The sequence below is a fragment of the Sphaeramia orbicularis genome, chromosome 16 (assembly GCF_902148855.1).
Source record: "Sphaeramia orbicularis chromosome 16, fSphaOr1.1, whole genome shotgun sequence".
Lineage (NCBI taxonomy): Eukaryota > Metazoa > Chordata > Actinopteri > Kurtiformes > Apogonidae > Sphaeramia > Sphaeramia orbicularis.
Genome location: NC_043972.1, coordinates 33183609 through 33210913, shown reverse-complemented (window position 1 = coordinate 33210913; position 27305 = coordinate 33183609). Strand labels below are relative to the sequence as shown.

General features: G+C 38.4%; 3 protein-coding genes across 3 annotated transcripts; all 3 read left to right on the top strand.

Annotated features, from left to right (window-relative positions):
* Positions 1-1225: 1225 nt before the first annotated feature.
* Positions 1226-3721, top strand: LOC115435010 (chymotrypsin-like protease CTRL-1). The gene is made up of 7 exons (XM_030157179.1): positions 1226-1293; positions 1436-1539; positions 1637-1716; positions 2240-2321; positions 2444-2624; positions 2771-2901; positions 3370-3721. The coding sequence occupies exons 1-7, from the start codon at positions 1248-1250 to the stop codon at positions 3529-3531; spliced, it is 786 nt and encodes a 261-aa protein (XP_030013039.1). The 5' UTR covers positions 1226-1247; the 3' UTR covers positions 3532-3721.
* Positions 3722-17748: 14027 nt separating this feature from the next.
* Positions 17749-19844, top strand: LOC115435004 (chemokine-like receptor 1). Its single transcript, XM_030157171.1, has 2 exons — positions 17749-17806; positions 18358-19844. Exons 1-2 carry the CDS (start codon positions 17797-17799, stop codon positions 19434-19436), a joined length of 1089 nt encoding a protein of 362 aa, XP_030013031.1. The 5' UTR covers positions 17749-17796; the 3' UTR covers positions 19437-19844.
* Positions 19845-23637: 3793 nt separating this feature from the next.
* Positions 23638-25517, top strand: LOC115435006 (chemokine-like receptor 1). Its single transcript, XM_030157173.1, has 2 exons — positions 23638-23706; positions 24027-25517. Exons 1-2 carry the CDS (start codon positions 23697-23699, stop codon positions 25103-25105), a joined length of 1089 nt encoding a protein of 362 aa, XP_030013033.1. The 5' UTR covers positions 23638-23696; the 3' UTR covers positions 25106-25517.
* Positions 25518-27305: the final 1788 nt, after the last annotated feature.

Sequence of the window (27305 nt, the reverse complement as noted above, 5' to 3'; positions counted from 1 at the left end):
CCAACCCCACCACCTCCACTGAAGTGATCTATATTTCTATAGGTGACACCTATGCTAGATACCTTCTAAATCATGCACGTTACTTAATTCACTGCCATGTGTTTTTTTTACGTTTGAAAAACTGGGGTGTCCAATTAATTTTGTGATACTCTTTATTGCTTAGTATACAATATGCTGCAGGTATGCAATGTCAGTTTTGTCTGTATTTAGTAACTCATCAAAACTTTGATCTCTATCTTTTTTCCTGTTACTCTGAGCCAGTTTTACTCAGGAAATGCTGACATTAACAAATGCTGCTGTGTTCAGAAATGATTTGCAAACCATCTCTTTGCTGTTGTTGCACTTTTTTATTACCAATATAATATATTTGAGATGTGGTTGTTTTTATGCTGGGGAGAGCTGACTTTAGATGTTAGTCTATAGTTTATAAGTACTGACATAAAATTTGTTTAGTAAGTCATTCTTTAAAATTTAAATGACAATTAATATATTAATACTGATATCTTAGGGACTGAAGTTAGTAAATGCAACGTTCCTGTTTTTAACTTCATTTCCCATCATGCAGCATGGTACTGCGCTTCCCTTCAACCATCATGGGTATAGCAACGTGACTGGAAGGCTATTGTATTCCAAAATTACTAATATCTCCCAGAATATTGATCCTATCAACTTGGTGTTTTTGCTAGTCTCTTCCTTGACCAAAATACATAAGTATGCCAAACTGCAGAGGTCAGCTCTTTCTGGATTTTGTGTGATGCCCGACACACACACACACACACACCCATACACACACGCACACGGAAAATGGAGTCCACTCCCCTTTTATAATATAGATGTGTTGAAAAAGGATTATTTACAACAAATCAACTGTTGTTGAATTATATACCCAATATTCATTCAAGAAAACTGATCAATAGAAGTCAAAGTACAAATAGAATAAAGACTATATATTATTTATTTCCAGTGCAATAGTTATGCAAAAGTTCATTTGCAAAAAAGCACGATACATGTGCACATGAACTGGGTAAACTCAACCATAAGGCTAAATAGATGAGTGCATCAGCTATTACCTATCTCAGGTGTTTATCACCAGATGTTTTTCTCCCATACTTATCAGACACACTGGGGGTGGGGGTTGTCTGCAGTATGGAGTGCTCCACATGGATCAAATGCATGAGATACATATAAAAGCCAGTGTCCCACAGAACCACGGAGTCAAGGAAGTCAAACACAACTGAGACACAGCCATGTTCTTGCTTGTCAGCTGTTTCGCTCTTGTGGTGTCTGCACTGGGTGAGTAACTGGGGGTTTTCCCCACCAAGCTGTCCACTCAGTGGAAACATTTGCCATTGTCATTAGTTAAATTTGAGTGTGATAAGTGCTTTTGATAATATACAGACTTACTATATTTATTTATCATGTGACTGGATCACAGGGTGTGGAGTTCCTGCTATCAGACCCCAAGTGTCCGGATACAACAAGATTGTGAACGGAGAAACTGCTGTATCTGGGTCTTGGCCCTGGCAGGTTTCACTTCAGGTAGACTTAAAAATACAAACTACTTACTTACCCACAATGTGTTTTCTATAACTTCAATGCAGAAGAACAGATTTTAAGTGCATAATCTGTTTTCTAGGATGGCAGGGGATTCCACTTCTGTGGAGGATCCCTGATCAACCAGTACTGGGTTGTCACTGCTGCTCACTGCCGTGTGTCGTAAGTAACTTTCCACTGTGCCCAGCAAGAGAAGAATCACATGAAATACACACAGTTCCTATTATGAAACTGTGTGACATATAACCTGTCAACTGGCATCACTCCAATAATATATATATATATATATATATATATATATATATATATATATATATATATATATACATATATTAAACATACACATTGATCACTGTACCTAAAATACAAATACAAGGTATAGAGACCTCCCAATATATAAATATAATATATATAAATAAAACAAAATAATACATACTTCAAACACAGCTCAGGTTAAATAGTCATACATACTTTCAATTAGAGGTGTCTTTGTCACCTTTCATCCATTATTAACGGATATTCACAACATGAAATTACAATTTAATGTAAAAAAGTGAGGGTGCTAAAGTAGCTAGTATGCACATTCAGACAAGGATGTGTTTTAGGAGCAGAGTTTAAGTGTGTTTTCATCAACACACACAGATAAGACATGATCTCTTTAATCATTAATTTCTTATGTTTTCAGTCCTAGAAGCCACCGTGTCATCCTGGGAGAGCATGATCGTCAGTACAACAGCGAGCAAATTCAGGTCAAGTCTATTTCCAGGGTAAGTTGCAGCAGATAACACTGAAACTTTTTCTTTTTGACAAAACATCAAGACCTCAATACTTTTTCAGGGTAGATGTGTGGTTCCATTTGCTTATGATTCATTCTCTTCTCTCTGTCTAGGCCATCACTCACCCCTACTACAACACTCAGAACTTCAACAATGACATCACCCTCCTGAAGCTGTCCTCCCCAGTTCAGATGTCATCTCGCATATCTCCTGTGTGCCTGGCCTCCTCCAGCACCAGCATCCCCTCTGGAACTAGATGTGTCACCACTGGATGGGGCAGGACTGGCCAGACCTGTGAGTTAGCAACTGACATACAAAAAAATGGAACCTGTATTAATAATTTAGTCAATGCACTGCTTAAATGTCAAATACAGACTCGAAACAGACACGTTCAGTTTATTTACATTAATTTTTTGTTTCTATTTCCTATCCAAATCTAGCAAGCCCACGTTTTCTCCAGCAGACTGCCCTGCCCCTGCTCAGCCCCGCTCAGTGCAAGCAGTACTGGGGTAGCAACAGAATCACTGATGCCATGATCTGTGCTGGTGCATCTGGAGTGTCCTCCTGTCAGGTAAAAAAAAAATGCTTCAGTGGCAGAAAAACACATCTGCAAGAAAATAAGATCACCATCAGCTTCAAATTAGTAAGTAAGTAAGTAAGTAAGTAAGTAAGTAAGTAAGTAAGTAGGTAGGTAGGTAGGTAGGTAGAAAATTTTTGTTAATGTGATTGTACATGAACCACGTATACATTATAACCTGTTTGCAAATTTGCTGGGAAATTTGATAAGAAACCAGTGGTGCGAATAGATTGTATCTTTTTCTAGGTGTGAAGTGGTCTAATGCAATGGTGTTCTGTGAGTTTCGTATTCATAACAAACTTTCAACAGAGCCCACATCCTGTAAGCTAGAGTTGCGATCTTTCCCTTTCTGTTTGTGCTTTTACTGGCAGTGTGAAACATTAACTAATATCAAGAGTGCAATGAAAGGTTTTAATATGGTTAGCATATTGTGTAACTCATTATGTATGTGTTTGTTTTTAGGGTGACTCTGGTGGCCCTCTGGTGTGTGAAAATGGCGGAGTGTGGTCCCTTGTGGGTATCGTGTCCTGGGGCACCTCTAACTGCAACGTACGTGCCCCTGCTGTGTATGCCCGTGTGTCCTACTTGCGCAGATGGATTGACCAGACTGTTGCTTCCAACTAATATGCACAAATACAACCTGCAACATACATATGCTTACATGTTTACCACAGCCTTGTCATCCTGTGGTGTCTTTTTGATAAGTGATGTATTCTACTTGACATCAGTACTAGCTGCCGCAAAAACATTTCTACTGTTTATTAATGGCAGTAATGACTGACATGTACTGCAATGTTTGGTGCATTTGTAAAAAGTCCTGCATAAAGATGATTCTTCACAAACTGTGCAGAATTGTGTTGTGTTTTGCATTCATGCCATCTTCACTGCAGTGTGTGTGCTACATAGGCAGGGAGTGACACATTGTAGTAAGAGAGTAATTTATATAGATAAAAGATGGGAATGTAAATAATGTACAGTTTAGAAAGTAATAAAATAATAGAAATTGGTATATTTCGAGACATATTTAACCCATAAAGACCCGAACAGCCACTTGTGACCAAGACCATCTACGGATCTAAACTGTTTAATACCTGTTGATCAGTAATTCTATCAATACATGTAAATAATTGGTGTAAAATGCAGTTTGTTATTTGTCATGGTCATCAGATATGACCCATTTGGACATTCAGAAGCCTTGTAGTGAATATGGAAACACTGACATCTTCTGCAACATTTATTCACCAGTAAAACCCATGGAGTTTGACAAATAACAGTGAATGGACACACTTGGTTTATGTTCCGTTAATGATATATTTTACTGAAAAACTCACTTTTTCTTCAGTTTTCTCTGTTTTTGATATAATAGCCTTGAATTTACACAGAGCTTTTATTAACATCTACATGATCAGTGAATTAAATATAGGAAAATACATGATTTACATTGCAAAAACTCAAAATAAACAAGATATTAAAATAACTGATGATAAAACACTTAAGATAGGTTAAATATAGAAGGGAAAAATCATTGGGGAACTGCTACAAAAGTAGCACTGGGTCATGTAGATTGAGAAATTAACATACAGTAAGATGAAATCAAAATTCATGTAATCTTGTATTAAAGAAGTGATATTTTGCTTTTTTAAATGGAATTATGCATTTTAAGACATTTACCTGTAGTCTACATAAACTGTAAATGCCATACTTAGGTCTGAATTCTTCATTAATTCAACTCCACAGGTCCATCTTCAACCCTATTTCTGAGTAATGACACCAGAAAGGTCATTTTGAGTGCTGGCCCTTTTACATACACATGACCCCACCCCCTCCATGTTGTTGACCGCAAGGTTATTATCGTTAATGAAAACGAACGAAATGGCGAAAACTAAAACTGAAAAAACATTATCGTTAACTGAAATAAATAAAAACTCTAATTAAAAGAAAAAAACGATAACTAACTGAAACTGTATTGTGAGCTTACAAAACTAACTAAAACGTATAAAAATTATGGATAAAATTCCCTTCGTTTTCGTCTTGGGCCAGACGAGATGTCCACTGGTATGACTCTAAGGATTCAGGAAATGTATAATTTACCCATATTATCTCATTGTGGGGGAGTGATTTTCAGCCGAATATCAGGCAGACAGTTATTCTAAGAAAGCATAACAACAGTAAGCAGACCAAAGTCAGTAAGATTACATTCATTTAATGCATTGGTTCAAATCAATGGCAATACGAGATAATCATTTATCTCACAGTGAGGTTACAGCTATACAAGTAAGGATTCAGAAAATAATATACAGTTTAATAATAATATACGCATATTATCTAATTCTGACGGGGGTTTCAGCCATATATAAGGCAGACATTTTTAGACCAAATATGATGAATATAGAAGTCTTCTTAAGTTTTGAAGTACCTCATATACCAACTCAACACATATGTTATATTTTGAGTATTTTGAATGTAGTTCAGGTAGTTCGACATAGGCTACAATAGCCCATTTTATACTGTGGGCCAAAACTGGTGCTTGAACTTAGCCCAGGAGGGGTTTATTCTGTGCTGGGCTAGGCCAAACAAGGGTCAAACTTGGAAAATAAGCCCTAACAAAAAAAGCAGCCAGAATATATGGTGGTCATTTACATCATTGGCCTGACCAAGGTTATTATCGTTAACGAAAACGAACGAAATGACGAAAACTAAAATTGAAAAAACATTTTCGTTAACTGAAATAAATAAAAACTCTAATTAAAAGAAAAAAACGATAACTAACTGAAACTGTATTGTGAGCTTACAAAACTAACTAAAACGTATAAAAATTATGGATACAATTCCCTTCGTTTTCGTTTCTGTCAATGTCGGATTGATATGAAATTAATTTATTTCACTTCAGCAGTTTGAGCTGGTGACACCATACGACACTACACAGTCTGTCATGTCTGGTCACTGGTGGTTTCCAGTGGTCTTCTGGTCCCCACTCTACCTGGAACATACAGACTAAAGCTGGGACAAAGCAGCACAGTCCTGTCTGGGGTTTACTGTAGTGATACATGGGTCGGTTTTTTTTTTTTTTTCTTTTCTTTTTTTTTTTTTTTGGCGTACCGTGTGTGTGCGCGTGAGTGACAGACAGAGCTGAGCTAAAGGACAGAGTCAAACAGGACTAGCATCCAGGTTAAAACTGGACAGTTTATCACCATGAAAAGGCCTTCCAAGCCCTGAACTGCACAGTTTAGAAGAGGAGAAAAGAGGAGGATGAAAACTAATCCAATTACAGAGGTATGGAACCTGTTATAATGTTAAAAAACGTTTGATGGTACTAGCAACAGCTAGCTGAACTGAACTGAAGCAAAGTTGGCTAATAATGGAACTGGAGATGATTAAGAGATGAGATATCTGCTAAGGTGTGGTTTACTGATGAGGAACTGGGTTATATATGTTTATAAGTGGTTTGTATATGTTTCTGTCTGCTTTAACTGCTAGTTAGCTGGTTTATATATGTTTCTATCTGCTTTAACTGCTGGTTAGCTGGTTTATAATATGTTCCTATCTGCTTTAACTGCTGGTTAGCTGGTTTATATATGTTTCTATCTGCTTTAACTGCTGGTTAGCTGGTTTATATATGTTCCTATCTGCTTTAACTGCTGGTTAGCTGGTTTATATATGTTTCTATCTGCTTTAACTGCTGGTTAGCTGGTTTATAATATGTTCCTATCTGCTTTAACTGCTGGTTAGCTGGTTTATATATGTTTCTGTCTGCTTTAACTGCTGGTTAGCTGGTTTATATATGTTTCTATCTGCTTTAACTGCTGGTTAGCTGGTTTATAATATGTTCCTATCTGCTTTAACTGCTGGTTAGCTGGTTTATATATGTTTCTATCTGCTTTAACTGCTGGTTAGCTGGTTTATATATGTTCCTATCTGCTTTAACTGCTGGTTAGCTGGTTTATATATGTTTCTATCTGCTTTAACTGCTGGCTGCATTGTGCATCTCCTGTCATGCTTTGCACATCTTCGCATTGTTTCACGTAAGTGACCTTGTGTATGGATTGCACCCCACCTCAACCTGCTATAGGGAATTTATACATTGTACGGTACATTGTGTCTCTGCTCAGTCCATGAGCCGCCCTAACCCGACCCCCAAATAAAGTGTCCAGGGTAGCCCATATCCACGCCTCACTAATTTCTTTGAATAGGATGATGAGGAAGATAAAATATATGAAATAACTAAAACTAATACTAAAACTAAACTAAACTAAACTAAAACTAAGCATTCAGAAAAAAATGATAACTAATAAAAACTAACAAACCTGCTCTAAAAACTAATTAAAACTAACTGAATAAGAGAAAAAAAAGTCAAAACTAATTAAAACTAAACTATAATTAAAAATCCAAAACTATTATAACCTTGGGCCTGACATTGTCTCCAACAGTCTGTGTTAATGCTGCTGTGATTTTTTTTTTTGGGGGGGTGATAAAGAAACGAACCAACTTCCTTCAAAATTCCCTCCAAGTCAAAGAACTTGTAGTTTTCCACTGTATGTGACAAACAGTATACACTCATCCTTAGAAAGAATGTCACCACACTCTCTCTCCCATTTCTCCTTGATGTAAAATTACTTTCCTGATTTTCTACTTGAGAAACAATTTCATATCTTAGATATTGTTTTGGTGTTGCATTCAGATTTACATGCAGATATAAATAGTTTTTATTATGTTCTCCTGTAAGTGTACATCTTTTTTAAGTACTTCAAAATAGGGGCGCATTTGGAGGAATCTGTACAAATCCTGATGTTCCAGACTGTATTCTTCCTACATGGTCTGGAAGTCTTCAATGACCCCGTGTGTATCAGAGTGCAGTAAGCATTTTGCCCAGATCCTAAATCTTTTATCATTCAGATTGGTGTCAAAAGAACACCACCTCAATAATTTTGCCATTGTTTGTTTGTTGTACAACTTCTGCTTTCAGATCTTCAAAGATAAGTGAATAAATGGATTTGCCCTGTCTAGGAGGTACTTGGTTAGTACGTCATCTGATGCTATTGCTTGGAGTAGGATCCAAGACATAGCCAATTCAAGTTCCTTCGACCAGGCAAAGTACCCAGGCTTACAACAGCATATAAGAGGTTGTAGTTGGGCTGTATAGTAGTACTAATAAACATGGAAGGCCCCCATATTCCTTTTTGAGCTGTAGAGTTCTATACTTAATCCTTGGTTTCCTGCCATTCCATATATACCTAGATATGAGCTTATCCCACTCAACAAATTGTTGGTTTGTAACCTTCACAAGTAATGTCTGAAAGAGGTACAGTATCCTTGGCAGGATATTCATTTTAATGGATTCAACCCTTGAGCTTAGATTTAATAAAGGAATAACTTCCCATCTTCAACAAGTCTGTTAAACCTCAGTCACAATGCCTCTTATGAACGATGAGTTAGTACGAATCTCCCGGTTGGTATGAGATCTGGCATTAGTAGACATATGTGGAAGGATCAGTAGTTTCTTACAGCCGTATTATGAAGTTGGTACAGCTGCCGTTCAAAACACAAGATCAACTTGAGGCCTCCGTCAGAAAATGCGTGATTTTGTGTCGTTCTTCGTAAGGGTGCCTTGGGACCTTCCTACATCATACCTACGGCCACTTCACGAATTTTTTTTTGTCATAAGGTGAATGTATGGCTCCCCTATGTGAAACTCACAGTGCTCTCCAGGCACTGGTAGGAAGATTTTACGCTGTTTCAGAATATTTAGATTGGTATATAAACAGTGGCCGTGTACTAAAAGTTCTGTGTCATGATTATCGCATTCAAGATGGTAATAATGCTCACAACACTGAAACTTCTACAGATGCAAGACAAAAAAAAGGAAGATCAAGTGGTTGTGGCCGCAGCAGCAGAAGAAGAGGAACATTCCAAAACGCTTAATGTAAAAAAAAGGTTGATGTCGCTTAATGCCCTAGAACAGTGATCAATCATCACCAAAGTTCGTGTGGACATCTGTAGTCGTGTCCACTTTCACCTCTGCATAAAAAACTTAACATAGTTTAATCTAATGCTGCATTTCCACTACTTGGAACCGCCAAGACTCCACTTGGCTCAGCTCGACTCGGATACAAGGTACTATTCCTGGAGACCGTTTCCATTACAGAATACTACCCACTTTACAGTACCTGGACGTCGTAGCGATGCGGTGTGTTACTTCCGTGTTGTCTACTCAGAGAGTTGCTGATAAACTCACTTGTTGTGTGCTGTCCTATCAAACTTATGCTGAATTCTTATGTTGGCCACCAAAGATTGAATCTCCTCAACCAACCATGGTGTAGTTTTACAGGCTGTCATCATGTGGATTAACCTACCACTATATTTACTGTAAACTTCCACATCTGTTTTTTGTAAAAGGGTGGGTCACAGAGACAACTCTGACCAATCAGTGGTCTGCAGTGTTTACATGTCATGTTTGGTCCCCAGTCTTGGAACCTCAGCAGAGGCAATACCAAAAAACTAGTACCAGGTACCAGATTCCAGGTCCTTTTTCGTAATGGAAAAGCAAAAAGGCCGAGTCGAGTCGAGCCGGTACCACGTAGTGGAAAAATGGCATGAGAGTATTGTTTTTTCATTCATTCATTCATTCATTTTCTGAACCGCTTTATCCTCCAGACAGTCATGGAGGCGGAGCCTATCCCAGTATTAGAGATGTCCACCATAATTTGGTGATGATTGATGCTCTTTTCAGACATTAAACTACATTAAGCTTTTTTACATTAAGCATCTTAGAATTTGAATGTGCGTTTTAAGTGTTTGGGTTTGTGCACTGTCCATGGAGCTGAACCACACATTACTGCGGGAAAACTGACCTGTACTTTTAAAAATTAGGAGTCACAATAAGATGTCAAATTAAGAAATTTGAAGTGGAAGGTAAAAGAATAAAACAAAGATACACAAGAATAATAGAGGGAAGCGAACATTAAAAACATGAACCGTTCAACACCAGGTACCAAACCCTAACTGATCCTCGTCCCTGTAGACTGCGGACTGTACATCAACTCTCTCCAGGTTTTGTTTCATGTTCTTCTTTCTGTTAATAGAACACTTGCCCTTCAGCACCGTGTATTTGAGTCCAGTCATTCACCCCCTTTAAGAACACCACGAATGATGCACCAATAATGCACTACTGTCTATAGAAACACCTTACGTCCACCTTAAGAAAGACATGTGAATCTCTGTCTGTACGTCTGTTTATGTGAACTCCTTAATGGACCCCTAATAACAACATAATACGTTCTTCTGATCTACTTGTGGCCACCGCAAGAACATGTGGGTTCTGGAAAGGCCTCCTGATCCACGAATGTCGTGCGTTGTTCTTAGGTTGTTCCTAAGGCATTCATTAGTGCACCCTACAAAAGGGGACTTCCTTGTGTGTTGGTAGAAAATCTTGCTCAAAATCATCCACTTGGCTTCGAACTTAGAAACGGTCCACGAACACTCCATTCTTATAAGTCCACCTTGAGAAGGTCCTACGGAATGGTCCATAAATCATCTGCATGGCGTTTGTAGCTGTTCATAACGGCATTGTGACTGAGGCATACGTCTTTGAGTAAGTGCACACCCAAGTATGTTATTGAGTCATCTTCCCCTTTTAGCTGATATTTTTGAATAATGTTTTTGATGAGTTCATAAATGAATGTAAGAATCTGTGTTTTTGATATATTATGCTTGTAGCCAGACATTGGGCCGTGTGCTCCCATACAATCCATCAATCTGGGTGAAGAGTGTATGGGCTGTTCTAAGTATACTAAGATATTCTCTGCAAAAAGTGTGATCTTTTGTTCACCGCCCATGGTTGAAATTCCTCTAATATTAGGGTCTTGGCAGATCCACGGACTTAAGGGCTCAATAAGTGTTTATGTTTATGTTTATGTTTATGCATTTGGCAGATGCTTTTTTCCAAAGCGACTTACAGTGGAAAACCAATAAAATCACTCAATCAAATTTATTTATATAGCGCCAGATCACAAAAAAGTTATCTCATGACACTTTATATATAGAGTTGGTCAAAACCAGACTCTAAGCCAATTTACAGAAACCCAACAGAATCCTCCAGGAGCAAACACTTGTGACTGGTGACAGTGGTGAGGAAAAACTTCCCTTTAACAGCAGAAACCTCGAGCAGACCCAGACTCCTGGAGGATGGCCGTCTGCCTTGACCAGTTGGGGTTAAAGAGAGAGGGTAAAGCAAGAGAAAAAGAGAGAGTGATAGAGATAGAGACTGGGGGAGAGGGGGAGAAAGGGGGGAGTAGGGGGTGACACATGGAGGCAGATGAGGATAAGTGAGTGGTGATGATGAGGGCAGGGAAGAGGCAGGACCACCGCAGCAGGTCCAGAGATAATCCTGGAAGAATCTGTGATAATCCAGGGAACAAACATTATTAGAATATTTAAAAAGGAGTGTTTGAAAGTGCTAGGATAGGAGGTGCTCTCGGAAGAGCTGGGTCTTCAGGAGCTTCTTGAAGATAGGCAGGGATGACTCTGTTCTTGTAGCACTTGGCAGAGCGTTCCACCAACGTGGAACGACCCATGAAAAGAGCCTGGATTGTCTTGTACAAGGTCTGGGGACCACCAGACAACGTTCCCCAGACGAGCGGAGCGGTCGTGGAGCAACATAAGCTTTTATCAGTCCACCTAGGTAGGTAGGAGCAGATCCACTGAGAATTTTGTAGGCTAGGATTAAAGATTTGAATTTGATGTGGGCAGCTATGGGTAGCCAGTGTAACTCAATGAGTAAGGGGGTGACGTGCCCTTTTGGGCTGATTAAAGACCAGACGCGCTGCTGCATTCTGGACCATCTGTAGTGGTTTGACAACACAAGCTGGGAGGCCCGTTAGAAGAGCATTGCAGTAGTCAAGGCGGGAGATAACCATAGTCTGCACCAGGAGCTGGGTGGCCTGTTCGGTTAAGTATGGCCTGATCTTTCTTAGGTTGATCAGAGTGAAACGACATGATCGGGTCACGGAGGCAACGTGATCTGTGAAGGTCAACTGATTATCAATCATGACTCCCAAGTTACGTACTACACTGGTAGGAGCCAGAGGTATGGAGTCAATACTGATGGAGATGTCCTGCTGTATGGTTGGCTTAGCTGGGAAGACCAGCAGTTCAGTTTTGGACAGGTTCAGCTGAAGGTGATGGGCTTTCATCCATGCATATATGTCACAGAGACAATCTGAGATTCGCGCTGAGACTGTGGAGTCATCAGGTGGGAATGCCAGATAGAGCTGGGTATCATCAGCATAGCAATGATATGAGAAGCCGTGTGAGTGGATGATCTGACCGAGTGAGGTGGTGTATATGGCAAAAAGGAGGGGGCCCAACACAGAGCCTTGGGGGACCCCCGTGGTGAGGCGGTGAACTGCTGATGTGTGCCCTAGCCAGGACACGTTGAAGGACCGACTAGTAAGGTAAGATTGAAACCAGGAGTGTGCGTGGCCTGTGATGCCCATGTTCAAGAGTATGGATAACAGGATATCATGATTGACAATGTCAAATGCTGCTGATAAGTCGAGTAGAATGAGTACTGAAGACTTGGCTGCTGCTCTAGCCTCTTTCAAGGCTTCTGTCACAGACAACAGAGCCGTTTCAGTGGAGTGGCCGATTTTGAAGCCAGATTGGTAATATGGCAAATATGGCAAATAAGAGAGGGGAGACAGCACATGCCTGTCTGCATCCTTGCTGTAGGGAAAAGGAGGTAGTAAGATCCCTATTCACTTTGATTCTAGCTGTTGGTTTGTTGTATGAAGCTTGAATCACTTTAATGAAGTTCCCATGAAATCTGAATGTTCACAGTGTTTTATATAGAAGTTCCAATGAACATTATCAAACACTTTTTGAGCATCTAGGCTAATCAAAGCTGATTCAACATTAGTTTCTGTGACATGTTGTATAATATGTAATGTTCTACTTATGTTATCCTGTGTCTGTCTTTGCTTAATAAATCCAGTCTGGTCAAGACGAATATTGACTGGTAGAAAATTTTATAGTGTAGGCTCCCACAGAGTTGGGCGTACTGTGCACGTACTGTGAGCGGTGCAGACTCCGCGTGCACTGTCTGCGGATGTTTAAGGTTTCGTAGTCAAGCATACCAATTTCACTTTTAAAACAGGTCGATGTGAAGACTTCCTGCCAAGCAGTCTGTTATGTGACACCAAGTACGCAGAATCCGCGCAGTCGTAAAAACTGAGTTTTGCGTGTCTTTCGGATGTCTGCTTTGGGTCCGCCTCAAGTATGCACGGACGTCCGCAGAGTAAAGTACACCTGACTCTGTGGGGGCCTTGTCTTTGCTAGTGTAGATGTAAATATTCGGTAGTCTACATTCAGTACACTTATAGGTCTTAAATTTTCACATTCTTGTCCATTTTTCCTCTCCTTGGGAATAAGAAGCAACTGCCTCCCTCCATGATGGGGGAATTTCAAATTTTTTATGAACCCAGTTATACATTTTTATCAGTCTGGGCACTAATTTATCCCTTAGATTTTTTTTACCATTCAGTGGTAAAACTGTCCATGCCAGGGAAGCCACCAGTTCATAGTATTGTCATAGCCCGGGTAATTTCCTCAACAGTCGCCTCAGCTCTAGGAATGTTATTTTGGGTGTCTGTGACTTTTGGCAAATTGAGTGACTGTAAAAATGTGTCTATTTCTGAGTCATTGTTGAATTGTTGTTGGGAGTGTAGTTTTTGATAGAAAGATACCAAACATATTCTTTTCCTGCTGGTATTCAATCATCTTAGTCACAGGATCCCTTATTTTGTAGAGAGTACTAACAGCTTGTTTTTCCTTTAACCTATAAGCCAATAGTTTGGATGTCTTACCACCAGTCTCCCAGTTTCTCTACTTGAGATAGACAAGCCTTTTCTGTATTTCTTGTGTTTATATTTTATCAGTCTCATTTTCAACTATCTTTATTTCTTGCTCAATTTTAGAGTCCATATTATCTTTATGCTTTCTTTGTGTTTTTTAAACTGAATTCTAATTAACCTAGAATACTTAATGTTTTTCTGCTGGTATGATGGTTTTTCCAATTAAGGCATCAATTTCAGTGGTTTTTTGATGGTTTATTACATAATGCACCAAATTATTACTTTTTTTCCCGTGTTACACTTGCATTTTGTAATAACTGATGCAATGTGTAATAAGTTATTACAAAATGCGGCAAAGTTTATTACCTCCGCCAGGAGGTATTGTGATAACTTTGCTTTGTGTGTTTGTTTGTTAGCAAGATAACTCAAAAAGTTATGGATGGATTTCCATGAAATTTTCAGGAAATGTTGATACTGGCACAAGGAACAAATGATTGAATTTTGGTGGTTATCGGGGGGGTGGGGGAGCCAATCTGTCTTAGTGGAGGTCTGCGCTCTCCGAGTGCTTTTCTTGTTCCAAAATGCGTTCAAAAATTTTATTACCAAATGCGGCATGTTATTACAAAATGTGGCATTGTTACATAATGAGGTGAAAAAGTATTACATTATTACATACTGCATCGTTATTACACAATGCGACGCTACATGCGTCACTAACAAGCTGCCGCCATGTCAGTTGACAGGATCGGAAGCCCCATCTTACTGTTTGTTCTGCTGTCTTAGAATAACTGTCTGCCTGACATTTGGCTGAAAATCACCCCCCACAATGAGATAATATGGGTAAATTATACATTTCCTGAATCCTTAGAGTCATACCAGTATTGTAGTGTTTGTATTTTGTATCTCTGATGCTTCCTGATGCCACAGGACTAAAAGAAAAGAGCTGGTTTAGGCAAAAATGGTAGGAAAAATTGTGACTAAAAGTTTGAAGAGCTCCAGTGTCTACTGTACTTGTCAAAAGTATTCACAAAACAGCTCGAATGAAAGCCCAGAGTGTCCCCTTTAAAATGATACCAAACAAATTAATATTAAACATTGAAATATGTCCTTAATCAGGGCCAATACCAAGATAGGCACCAGTGTCAAAAATGCATTTTTTCAATAGGGTGTGGTGACTTAACAGAAAGATAACAGTAATTTAGCTGTGACTCCAGAAAGGTTATCATGCCGAAATGTTGACTACAGACATGTATTGTTTCAAAAAGTATAAGCAACCTTTGCCACCTTGAGTGGTACCGACATCTCGTCTGGCCCATGGACTATACACTATGGATTGTGTTCGCAAACAATATTTTCCCTGTAAAGAAAATTATAAAGAAGTACAGAAGTAGAAATCATCTATTTCACAAAGTGTGGTCGTATTTCCTAAAATGCTTGATTTTTTTTTAGCCTTTTTAAGACCCATAAGAGACATCTGGCATCTACTCAGAACCCAAATTTACCATATATCTACAAGTAAGCCTAAGCAATATACTGAATTAATTCAATTAATAGAACATTTGCTTTCTGAATATTATGCAAAATGCCTAAATTGCAGGTTATTCCTTTAGAGACTTTTCTTGCTCAACAAAAAAAATCAATATGCAACCAGTTAACTTCTTATAATATATTAGTTGTGAATGTGTTTCACAATCAGGTATGGCTTATAGTATTAGTAGAAAAAGCATCATATTTTGTATTCATTTCATGTAGCAGGAAGTTAGTTGTCTAATATCACTGACAACATTGAAAAAAACTGAGATGTCATTTTTTAAGCATATCATCCATATCTGCATGTTTAACTGACTCTTTCTTCATCAAAACAATGAAGAAAAAATGCACTTTCCATCCAGGCTGTATTAACCCATAAAGACCCAAACATCCATCACCGACCTAAATCAATCACTGATGTAAACTGTTTAATACCTGTTGATCCACTAATCCTATCAATACATGTAAAAATGATTGGTGTAAAATGCAGTTTTTCATTTTTTCCTGGTCATCAGATATGACCCATTTGGACGTTCAGAGGCTCTGTAGTTACCATGGAAACACCATCATCTTCTACAACATTGATTCACTAGTAAAACCCATGGAGTTGGATCAATGACAGTGGATGGACACACTTGTTTTATGTTCAGTTAATGATATATTTTACTGGAAGTTACTTTTTCTACACTTTTCTCTGTTTTTAATATTGTAATTTTCAACTTTAATTTGAGTTTTAACGTAAATTTATCACGGGTAGTACAGAGGACCCAAAAGCAGATACACCGATTAAAGTCTTTAAACAGTTTATTAACAGACAGAGTTTAAACAGATAGGGAGCAGGCAGCAGGAGAGTCAGCGACAGGCGGTAGGTCGGGAGCCAGGGATTCCAGTCAGAACCAGGTGGGCGCAGGGTGAGGACGTGGTCGGGGACAGAAGGCAGTTTGAACATCCGGGGCTCAGGCGGAGAGGTGAGGTGAAACAAAGGCTGGTCGTTACCGGGGGACGAGGATAGGCAGGAAAGCTGGGCTGAATCCAGGCGGCAGAAGGGTCGGGTCAGAACGGGCAGGGTCAGGAACAAGAAACAGGCTCGGAGAATAATGCTGGAGAGTACAGACTAGGTGAGACAATCTGGCAAATGACAAGAGCAGAGAGGGTGAATATATATATATGCTTTTAATCTATTCTTGTATTTTATTCTTTTTATTTGGGTTTTATTTATTCTTCTGTAAAGCACTTTTTTTTGTTTGTTTTTGTACAGTTTCTATGTCTTTAAATCTATTCTGTATTTTATACTTCTATTTTGGTTTTAATTTTTCTTCTGTACAGCACTTTTGTCCACTGCAGTTGTTTTAAAGTGCTTTACAAATAAAGTTGGATTGGACTGGATTGGATATACGCCCCCAGCTAATGAGCCGCGGCTGCAACCACAGGTGGAATGGGTCAGGCTGATTAGCCGGAGCGGCAAAGAGAGAATGAAGAGGTGTGGCCAAGGGAGAGAGAGAAAAGAGAGCAGAGTAGATAGGGATGTGACAAAATTTAATCATCAGTGACTTAAATACAGGCAAATACCTGATTTATACTGATAAAATACAAAATACAGAGTATAATATTACAATAAATGGTAATAAATCACTTAAGAAAGGTTAGATATGAAGAAAAATTCATTTGGGCACTGACACGAAAGCAGTGCTGGGTCTTTATGGGTTAAGGATAAAAAAGCAAAATAATGGAAACTAACCCCCATCCACAAATAAATCAAACACTAATGTACTAAAAAAAAACTAACAAAAACTAAAAACCTTTATCTATTTTCGCTGCTGTGCTCCTGTGTCTCTCCCGCCTCCATCATCATTATTCATTTATCCATATAGTTGTGATAGTGTTTATCATATAGTTACATAGATGCTAGAGGTTTCTATTCTTGGCTCCAACAGCCCGTATATTTACTGTTAGTACTTGTATTTGGAGTAGTGATGAGAGCATCCATGTGTCTCCCCCTATTTCCTCCCTCCCCCTCCATCTCTCTCTCTCTCTCTCTCCCTCTCTCTAACATTTGATTGATTATTTTTCCGCTGTAAAAACAGTAGGTACTAGCTGTTTTTATTCACAGTTTCAATTTATTCATGTAAAAAGACTGACTCAGATATTGCAGTTAAGTTTTGCCACCATATCAGTGTCGTCCATATCAACGTTTTTATGTTTAGAAGGGTTGTCAGTGACATGGTAGACATCCAGGAATGACAGAAGCAGACCATTTAGTTAACTACAGGAGAACAGAGCATATTCAAAATCATGAACTACTTTAGGAGAGTGCCATAACTTAAGGTTTAGGTCAGTGGCAGCAGAAAAACACACATTTGTGCATTTGTGAAACGTTTTCCTGAGACATTGCAGAAGTTCCGTGTCACTGGCAGACAAAGAGGTGTAGTCAAAAAGAGAGCGTATGTGGTTTAAAGCATCAGACAAAGATCAGCCTTGAATAAAGACAGACTCTCGCAGCACCTGAAAAATAATGAGTACTGGTAAGATAATTCAATTCCACTACACTTTACTGCATTAACAAATTCAGGATTACCATGATTTCTTGCTCAATTATTATAAAATAGATGTGCAAGAATTTTAGATGAGCTTTGATATGGTTTGCAGATTTATTTCTGATTACACCACAAATTGAGTTTAAAAAATGGAAAAGGAGACTTGCACATTAGTTGCATGTATTCTGTAACTACATCTTTATTCAGTCTTTTGTGTTGCTGTGTTGTGAGAGTCCTTTACTTCAATGCAACCCTGCTTTTGTAAAAGAACAATGTTATGTAGTAATCATCAACTACCATGTATTTTATGTCTCCTTTGGATGTTTACAAACCATTCATTCTGTATAATAACTGTAAAAACAAAAAAGTGCTGAGTGCTATTATTGAAGGATTTAAATGTGCACAAAACTATGAAGTCTATCAGAAAATCTACAGATGCAGAACAGGTCTGTCTTGAGTCATGTTTTACTTAATCTCTGTTGTATCATTGCATAATGCAGGATGTGTTGAAGAACAAATGTCATTTCTGTGTTGTTTAGGTAAAAGCTCCTCCGCTGCAAGTCAATCTGCTGGGTCGGATTGGGCTACAAATGTCCGTATAGCGTCTGTAGTCATCTACTGCATCATCTGCGTGCTCGGAACTGTGGGCAACGGTCTAGTTATCTATGTGACAGGCTTCAAGATGAAACGAACTGTCAACTCTGTTTGGTTTCTCAACTTGGCACTGGCTGACTTCCTCTTTACTGCCTTCTTGGTTTTCACAATCATCAGTACCTCCCAGGATCACCAGTGGAATCTGGGACGTGTCATGTGCAAGCTCAACACCTTTGTAATTGTGGTCAACATGTTTGCCAGTGTCTTTCTTCTGCTGGCCATAAGTCTGGACCGTTGCCTGGCCACTTGGGTGGTGGTGTGGGCACAAAACAAGCGCACAGTTCGCAAAGCCCAGGTCATATGTGCTGTCATCTGGGCCGTTGCTGTAGCCTGCAGCACCCCATATGCCACTTTTCGTGAGGTCTTGCAGATATACAACGTGAATCGCTGTACTTATTCTGTACGTCACACAAGTAAAGAATATTTCACTCTTGCAATTTTTCGCTTTGTAGCTGGATTCCTCATCCCATTCTTGGGAATATTTGTTTCTTACTTGGCCATATATGTTCGTGCAAGACGCCTACAGAGAAAAAGAAACAAGAGATCTCGCAGAATTATAATTGCTGTCATTCTTGCATTCTTCATCTGTTGGCTGCCCTTCCATGTCTGTCAGCTTATAGAATTACTGTCTAAAAACAATCAAGTCTTGAGTAATGTCCGTAAAATTGGTCCTCTAAGTGTATGCCTGGCCTTTCTGAACAGCTGCCTGAACCCTGTTCTGTACGTTTTTATGTGTGAGGAATTCCAGAAGAAGCTCAAGCAGTCTATTTGCCATGTCCTAGAAAGCGCCCTGGCAGAGGAACACTTGTCTTTTATGTCATCTCGCTCATTGTCGTCACATTTCTCACGAATGACACGGAGGTCTGACTCTGCGGCACCAGGGGAGACTAAGGAGGCTGTGGTTTCCTTGTGCTACACAGAAAACAAAGCGGTCATCACCGAGGACACTCTCAGCACTGGTTAAAACATTGACAACAAACAGTTAACTGTAATTAATCCACATTTTTCCACTGAAACATGAAAAAGTGGAGCAAAAGGAGAAAATAATATTGAAATTTGAGCAAAACGTTTGTGTGCATGTACATTATTTCTCTTTTTTGGTGAAAGAATTCCATTACTGTGGATATGTCACGCTATGTTGTATTAGTTGTAACTGTACCACTTGTAACAATTAATGTAAAATATTTTTGACTAATTTCTCATTTATTCATGTGATATAATCTGCCAATGAAGTAATACGTTTTCTTAATGTTTCTTAAGCTTTATTTTTGAGCCTCTACCTTATTGATCCATTCATTGATCATTAGGTGTTACTGCCTACAAAGCTGTATTTGACAGATGACTTTTTTATTAAAGATACCTTTAAAAATGATGAAATCTCTGTCCTCCTTCTGCACCACAAATATAAGCACGTGTTACTACTCAGGGGGGATTTATCTGACAGGATGTGGGTGATGTACGCCACGTTACTCACTGTGTAACTGAGAAAATAAGCAAGGCAAGGCAAGGCAAGTTTATTTGTATAGCACATTTCAGCAACAAGGCAATTCAAAGTGCTTCACACAGGACACTGAAATGCAACAACGGAAAAAGAAACACATTTAAAACATTATAAAAGAAACATGTAAAAGGTGATTAAAAACAGCACGTAAAAAAACAACACATAGAAACACATATATAAAATAAGAGTTGCGGTGCACAGTTTAGAAAGAGAATATAAAATTTAAAAAGTAAAAAGCCTTTTAGTCAAAGGCAGCAGTGAACAGGTGAGTCTTTAACCTTGACTTAAAAGAACTCAGACTCTCAGCAGACCTGATATTTTCTGGTAGTTTGTTCCAGATATACGGAGCATAGAAACTGAATGCCGATTCTCCATGTTTAGTTCTGACTTTTGGAACACAGAGCAGACCTGGATGGTTCATAATGGACTAGAAGGTCTCTGATGTATTTTGGGCTTAAACCATTCAGTGCTTTATATGCTAGCAAGAGAGTTTTAAAGTCTATTCTCTGAGAGACAGGGAGCCAGTGTAGAGACCTCAGAACTGGACTGATGTGGTCCACTCTCTTGGTCTTAGTGAGGACTCGAGCAGCAGCATTCTGGATCAGCTGCAGTTGTCTGATAGACTTTTTAGGCAGACCAGAGAAGATACTATTACAGTAGTCAACTCGACTAAAGATAAATGCATGGACAAGTTTTTCCGGATCCTGCTGCGACATCAGTCGTTTAATCCTAGAAATGTTCTTGAGGTGATAGCAAGCTGACTTTGTAATTGTTTGTATGTGGTTTTTAAAATTCAGGTCTGAATCCATGACAACACCCAGATTCCTGGCCTGGTCTGAGGTTTTTAACTGAAGTGACTGGAGCTGCATGCTGATTTTAAGACACTCCTCCTTGGGTCCAAAAACGACTACCTCAGTTTTTTCTCTGTTTAACTGAAGAAAATTATGGCCCATCCATTCAGATATTTGCTCCATGCATTTACCCAGTGCCTGTATGGGGCTATGGTCACCTGGGGACATTGAAATGTGGAGCTGTGTGTCATCTGCATAGCTATGGTAATCTATTTGTTTTTTTTCTATGATCTGAGCAAGTGGAAGCATGTAGATGTTGATCAGAAGGGGCCCCAGGATGGAGCCTTGAGGGACTCCACATGTAATTTTGGTCTGCTCAGATTTAAACTTACCTATTGACACAAAATAATCCCTGCCTTTTAAGTAGGATGCAAACCAATCAAGAACTGTGCCAGATAGTCCCACTCAATTTTCCAGTCGATCAAGTAATATATCATGGTCGACTGTGTCGAATGCAGCACTGAAGTCCAATAACACTAAAACTGAAGATCTGCCATTATCTGTGTTTAAGCAAATGTCATTAAATACTTTGAGCAGAGCTGTCTCAGTGCTGTGATGTGGTCTAAAACCTGACTGAAAGACGTTAAAGCAGCTGTTGACTGTTAAGAAGTCATTTAGCTGTTGGAACACAGCCTTTTCAATGATTTTATCTAAAAAAAAAAAAGATTTGATATGGGCCTGTAGTTGTTCATTGAGGTCTTTTCTAGATTGTTCTATTTTAGGAGCGACTTAATAACAGCAGTTTTCAGGGTCTGTGGGAAGACTTCTGAGCTTAGGGACACATTTACAACCTGTAACAGATCAGATGCCATGACGTGTGAAACTTTTTTGAAAAAATCTGTGGGTAAAACATCCAGACAGCAGTAGGAAGAGCTCAGTTGGTGTAGAATGTTCTCCAGATTTTTTGTCATTGATTGGATTAAACTGCTTCAGGGTGGTTAAATGGTTTTTAGACAGACAAAGCACAGATCCTGAACCTGGTGTTGAGGAATTCACGGCCTGTCTAATATGCTGAATTTTCTCTGTAAAGAACAAAGCAAAGTCATTGCAGGCCCTGGCAGAGTGAAGTTCAGGTGCTATTGACACAGGGGGATTTGTTAGTCTGTCAGCAGCAGAAAAGCAAGATAATCAGATAACATGTCAATAACCACAGTTGCAAAGACATGCAAACACTACCCATCTGACTGCAAGCAAACCTCTATAGAGTCCATTTATGGGGCCATTTGCATGTAATAGCTTGTGCACTTTGGTTCTGATACCCAAGAAACACTGTTAATTAGAATATGGGTGCTCCGAGTGGGATTTTTTATAGCCAGTCATGATCACTGATTAGTAGAAACTGTATAGATCGGTAATGATATCACCGTTGCATTGAGAGCGGATACATGTTAAAAAAGATTGCAACATTAAGAGGTACAACTCTTCTTTTCTTGGTTAGTGGAGGAGAAACACAGAATCACTTTAATAAACATAAACAGATATTAAAAGCACTATGAAAAAAAAACATGAAAAAAAAAATTATATTTGTTAATTCATCTTAACCCATAAAGACCCCATATTATTTCTGTGTCAGTTCCCAAATGAAATTTTCTCTATTTTTTACCATTCTTGACTGATTTCTTACCATTTATTCTAATATTATGCTCAGTTTTTTTGCAGTTTTAAATAAAAAATCAGGTATTTTATATATTTTTAATTTACTGATCATATAGATGTCCATAAAACCTCAGATTAAAGTTCAGGGTTATTATATCAAAAATCAAGAAAACTGATGAAAAAATGACATTTGCAGTAAAATATATAATTAACTAAACATAAACAAGTGTCTCCGTCCACTGTCATTTATCAAACTCTGTAGGTTTTAGTAGTGAATCAATGTTGTCGAAGATGATGGTGTTTCCACATTCACTACGGAGCCTCTGAACGTCCAAATGGGTCAAATCTGATGACCATGAAAAGATGACCAACTATATTTTACACCAATTATTTACATGTATCGATAGGATAAGTGGTGCAGAAGTTATTAAATATTTCACATCAGTAGATGATTTTGGTCACCAGTGGCTGTTTGGGTCTTTATGGGTTAATCTTTTGGGCAGGACTTTGAAAATCAGCAAATAATCCACTGAACGAATCTTAAGTAAAGTTAATGTTACTGTGCATTAATTAAAACGGAGGCTAAGATACCTAACTAACAGATGGACAAGAAGTATACATTTTCTTTACTTGCTTGAAAATACAGATGCTGGTGTAAAAAAAAAGAAGTACTGCTTTGTTTTCTTTCCTGCAGTAAAAGTAAAAATGGACAGGCTCTGAATGTGAAGAATAAAAGCAAAAAGTTGTTTTTTCAAGGACATTTCAACCGATTGTTTCTGTCCAGAAGGAACCTGGGATCTTATGAATGTAGTATACTCTGAAAATGTCCAAAAATGTGAATTGTTCTAAATTCGTGTCATAGTAGATTAAACGTTAATCTCTGTTGTAGTGGTGTCTGTGTGTGTTATGATTGAAAGAGTGATAGGGGTGTGTACTATACCACAAGGAAGCATCTATAGAGATTAAAATGTAGATGCAAGTTTTAAGAAGATATAAAAGTCAGTTTAGTTTATTGGATGGCTTTTAAGTAAGTATAAGGAAGTTGGCAGAATAACATAAATTGAAATTTAATAAATGTTCAGGGTTTCAGAAAAACTATGAACACATGTATAGTATTTATGAGTTAATCATTACTGAGAAGTCATTGCAGAAGTTCAGTGTCATTGGCAGCTTGTTGAATAGAGGAGGCGTGATCATAAACACACAAACTGAGTTTAAGCAGTTTCAGTCACAGGTCCGGAGAGAATGAAGAACCAGTCTTGCTGCACCTGAAAAAATGAGTACCGGTAAGATATAACCATTTAATTCTATTGTTTTTTTAAAATAAAAATATGACATGTCATGGTTTGTAGAAAGAAGCTGAGCTGGAAAACTAGAAAACTCAACTTGCAAATTAATAAAATGTAAGCTATAACTACTGCTATAACCCATTTTTGTGTTATTGTGAAAGTTACTTGGACATGTTCCTGCTAAAAACACAGTTGTGTTGAAGGTCCACAAAACTATCAAGTCAAGAAAATCTCCAGATGCAGATTCTTTTGCTCTGTTGTATCATTGCATAATGCAGGATGTGTTGAAGTACAAATGTCATTTCTGTGTTGTTTAGGTAAAAACTCCTCTGCTGCAGGTCAACCTGCTGGGTCGGATTGGGATTCAAATGTCCGTATAGCGTCTGTGGTCATCTACTGCATCATCTGTGTGCTCGGAACCGTGGGCAACGGTCTAGTTATCTATGTGACAGGCTTCAGGATGAAACAAACAATCAACTCTGTTTGGTTTCTCAACTTGGCACTGGCTGACTTCCTCTTTACTGCCTTCTTGGTTTTCACAATCATCAGTACCTCCCAGGATCACCAGTGGAATCTGGGACGTGTCATGTGCAAGCTCAACACCTTTGTAATTGTGGTCAACATGTTTGCCAGTGTCTTTCTTCTGCTGGCCATAAGTCTGGACCGTTGCCTGGCCACTTGGGTGGTGGTGTGGGCACAAAACAAGCGCACAGTTCGCAAAGCCCAGATCATATGTGCTGTCATCTGGGCCGTTGCTGTAGCCTGCAGCACCCCATATGCCACTTTTCGTGAGGTTTTGCAGATAAACAACGTGAATCGCTGTACTTATTCTGTACGTCACACAAGTAAAGAATATTTCACTCTTGCAATTTTTCGCTTTGTAGCTGGATTCGTCATCCCATTCTTGGGAATATTTGTTTCTTACTTGGCCATATATGTTCGTGCAAAACGCCTACAGAGTAAAAGAAACAAGAGATCTCGCAGAATTATAATTGCTGTCATTCTTGCATTCTTCATCTGTTGGCTGCCCTTCCATGTCTGTCAGCTTATAGAATTACTGTCTAAAAACAATCAAGTCTTGAGTAATGTCCGTAAAATTGGTCCTCTAAGTGTATGCCTGGCCTTTCTGAACAGCTGCCTGAACCCTGTTCTGTACGTTTTTATGTGTGAGGAATTCCAGAAGAAGCTCAAGCAGTCTATTTGCCATGTCCTAGAAAGCGCCCTGGCAGAGGAACACTTGTCTTTTATGTCATCTCGCTCATTGTCGTCACATTTCTCACGAATGACACGGAGGTCTGACTCTGCGGCACCAGGGGAGACTAAGGAGGCTGTGGTTTCCTTGTGCTACACAGAAAACAAAGCGGTCATCACCGAGGACACTCTCAGCACTGGTTAAAACATTGACAACAAACAGTTAACTGTAATGAATCCACATTTTTCCACTGAAACATGAAAAAGTGGAGCAAAAGGAGAAAATAATATTGAAATTTGAGCAAAACGTTTGTGTGCATGTACATTATTTCTCTTTTTTGGTGAAAGAACTCCATTACTGTGGATATGTCACGCTATGTTGTATTAGTTGTAACTGTACCACTTGTAACAATTAATGTAAAATATTTTTGACTAATTTCTTGTTTATTCATGTGATATAATCTGCCAATGAAGTAATATGTTTTCTTAATGTTTCTTAAGCTTTATTTTTGAGCCTCTACCTTATTGATCCATTCATTGATCATTAGGTATTACTGCCTACAAAGCTGTATTTGACAGATGACTTTTTATTTTATTAAAGACACCTTTAAAAATGATGAAGTCACTGTCCTCCTTCTGCACCACAAATATAAGCACATGTTACTACTCAGGGGGTATTTATCTGACAGGATGTAGGTGATGTACGTGCTACTCCCTGTGTAACTGAGAAAGTAAGAAAGACAATCAGATAACATGTCAATAACCACAGTTGCAAAGACATGCAAACACTACCCATTTGACTGCAAGCAAACCTCTATAGAGTCCATTTACAGGGTGGGGAAGCAAAATTTACAATATTTTGAGGCAGGGGTTGAAAGACAGTGTATGACCAATTAGTTTATTAAAAGTCATAAGAATTTATTTGCCACAAGAAAACTGACATAATAGAAAATGTTTTTATTCTATGTGTCCTCCTTCTTTCTCAATAACTGCCTTCACACACTTCCTGAAACTTGCGCAAGTGTTCCTCAAATATTCGGGCGACAACTTCTCCCATTCTTCTTTAATAGTATCTTCCAGACTTTCTCGTAATAGTTTTGCTCATAGTCATTCTCTTCTTTACATTATAAACAGTCTTTATGGACACTCCAACTATTTTTGAAATCTCCTTTGGTGTGAGGAGTGCATTCAGCAAATCACACACTCTTTGACCATTGCTTTCCTGATTACTCATATGGGCAAAAGTTTCTGAAAAGGTATGGATAATAGTGTTAGGTATGATTATGACATCAATATATGTTTGGTTTCAAAACAATTGACGTAGTGCCTGCTGAGAAAAAACAACTAAATGTTCATTGTAAATTTTGCTTCCCCACCCTGTATGGGGCCATTTGCATGTAATAACTTGTGCACTTTGGTTTTGATACCCAAGAAACATTGTTAAATAGAATATGGGTGCTCCGAGTGGGATTTTTATAGCCGGTCATGATCACTGATTAGTAGAAACTATATAGATCGGTAATGATATCACCGTTGCATTGAGAGCGGATACATATTAAAAAAGATTGCAACATTAAGAGGTACAACTTTTCTTTTCTTGGTTAGAGGAGGAGAACCACAGAATGAGTTTAATAAACATAAACAGATATTAAAAACGTTTTACCAAGAAAAAAAATTATATTTGTTAATTCATCTTAACCCATCAAGACCCCGTGTTACTTCTGTGTCAGTTCCCAAATTAAATTTTCTCTATTTTTTACCATTCTTGAGTGATTTCTTACCATTTATTCTAATATTATGCTCAGTTTTTTTGCAGTTTTAAATAAAAAATCTGGTATTTTTTATATTTTTAATTTACTGATCATATAGATGTCCATAAAACCTCAGATTAAAGATAAGGGTTATTATATCAAAAATCGAGAAAACTGACGAAAAAGTGACATTTGCAGTAAAATATATAATTAACTAAACATAAACAAGTGTCTCCGTCCACTGTCATTTATCAAACTCTGTAGGTTTTAGTAGTGAATCAATGCTATAGAAGATGATGGTGTTTCCACTACGGAGCCTCTGAACGTCCAAATGGGTCAAATTTGATGACCATGAAAAGATGACAAACTGTATTTTACACCAATTATTTACATGTATCGATAGGATAAGTGGTGCAGAAGTTATTAAATATTTCACATCAGTAGATGATTTTGGTCACCAGTGGCTGTTTGGGTCTTTATGGGTTAATCTTTTGGGCAGGACTTTGAAAATCAGCAAATAATCCACTGAACGAATCTTAAGTAAAGTTAATGTTACTGTGCATTAATTAAAACGGAGGCTAAGATACCTAACTAACAGATGGACAAGAAGTATACATTTTCTTTACTTGCTTGAAAATACAGATGCTGGTGTAA

What these genes read in the sequence shown, in the direction of transcription:
- LOC115435010 (XM_030157179.1), top strand. Translation starts at nt 1,248, where the DNA reads ATGTTCTTGCTTGTCAGCTGTTTCGCTCTTGTGGTGTCTGCACTGG. An exon ending in GCTGCTCACTGCCGTGTGTC is followed by an intron (nt 1,717 to 2,239) that starts GTAAGTAACTTT and finishes TTATGTTTTCAG; the next exon opens with TCCTAGAAGCCACCGTGTCA. An exon ending in CTGGAGTGTCCTCCTGTCAG is followed by an intron (nt 2,902 to 3,369) that starts GTAAAAAAAAAA and finishes GTTTGTTTTTAG; the next exon opens with GGTGACTCTGGTGGCCCTCT.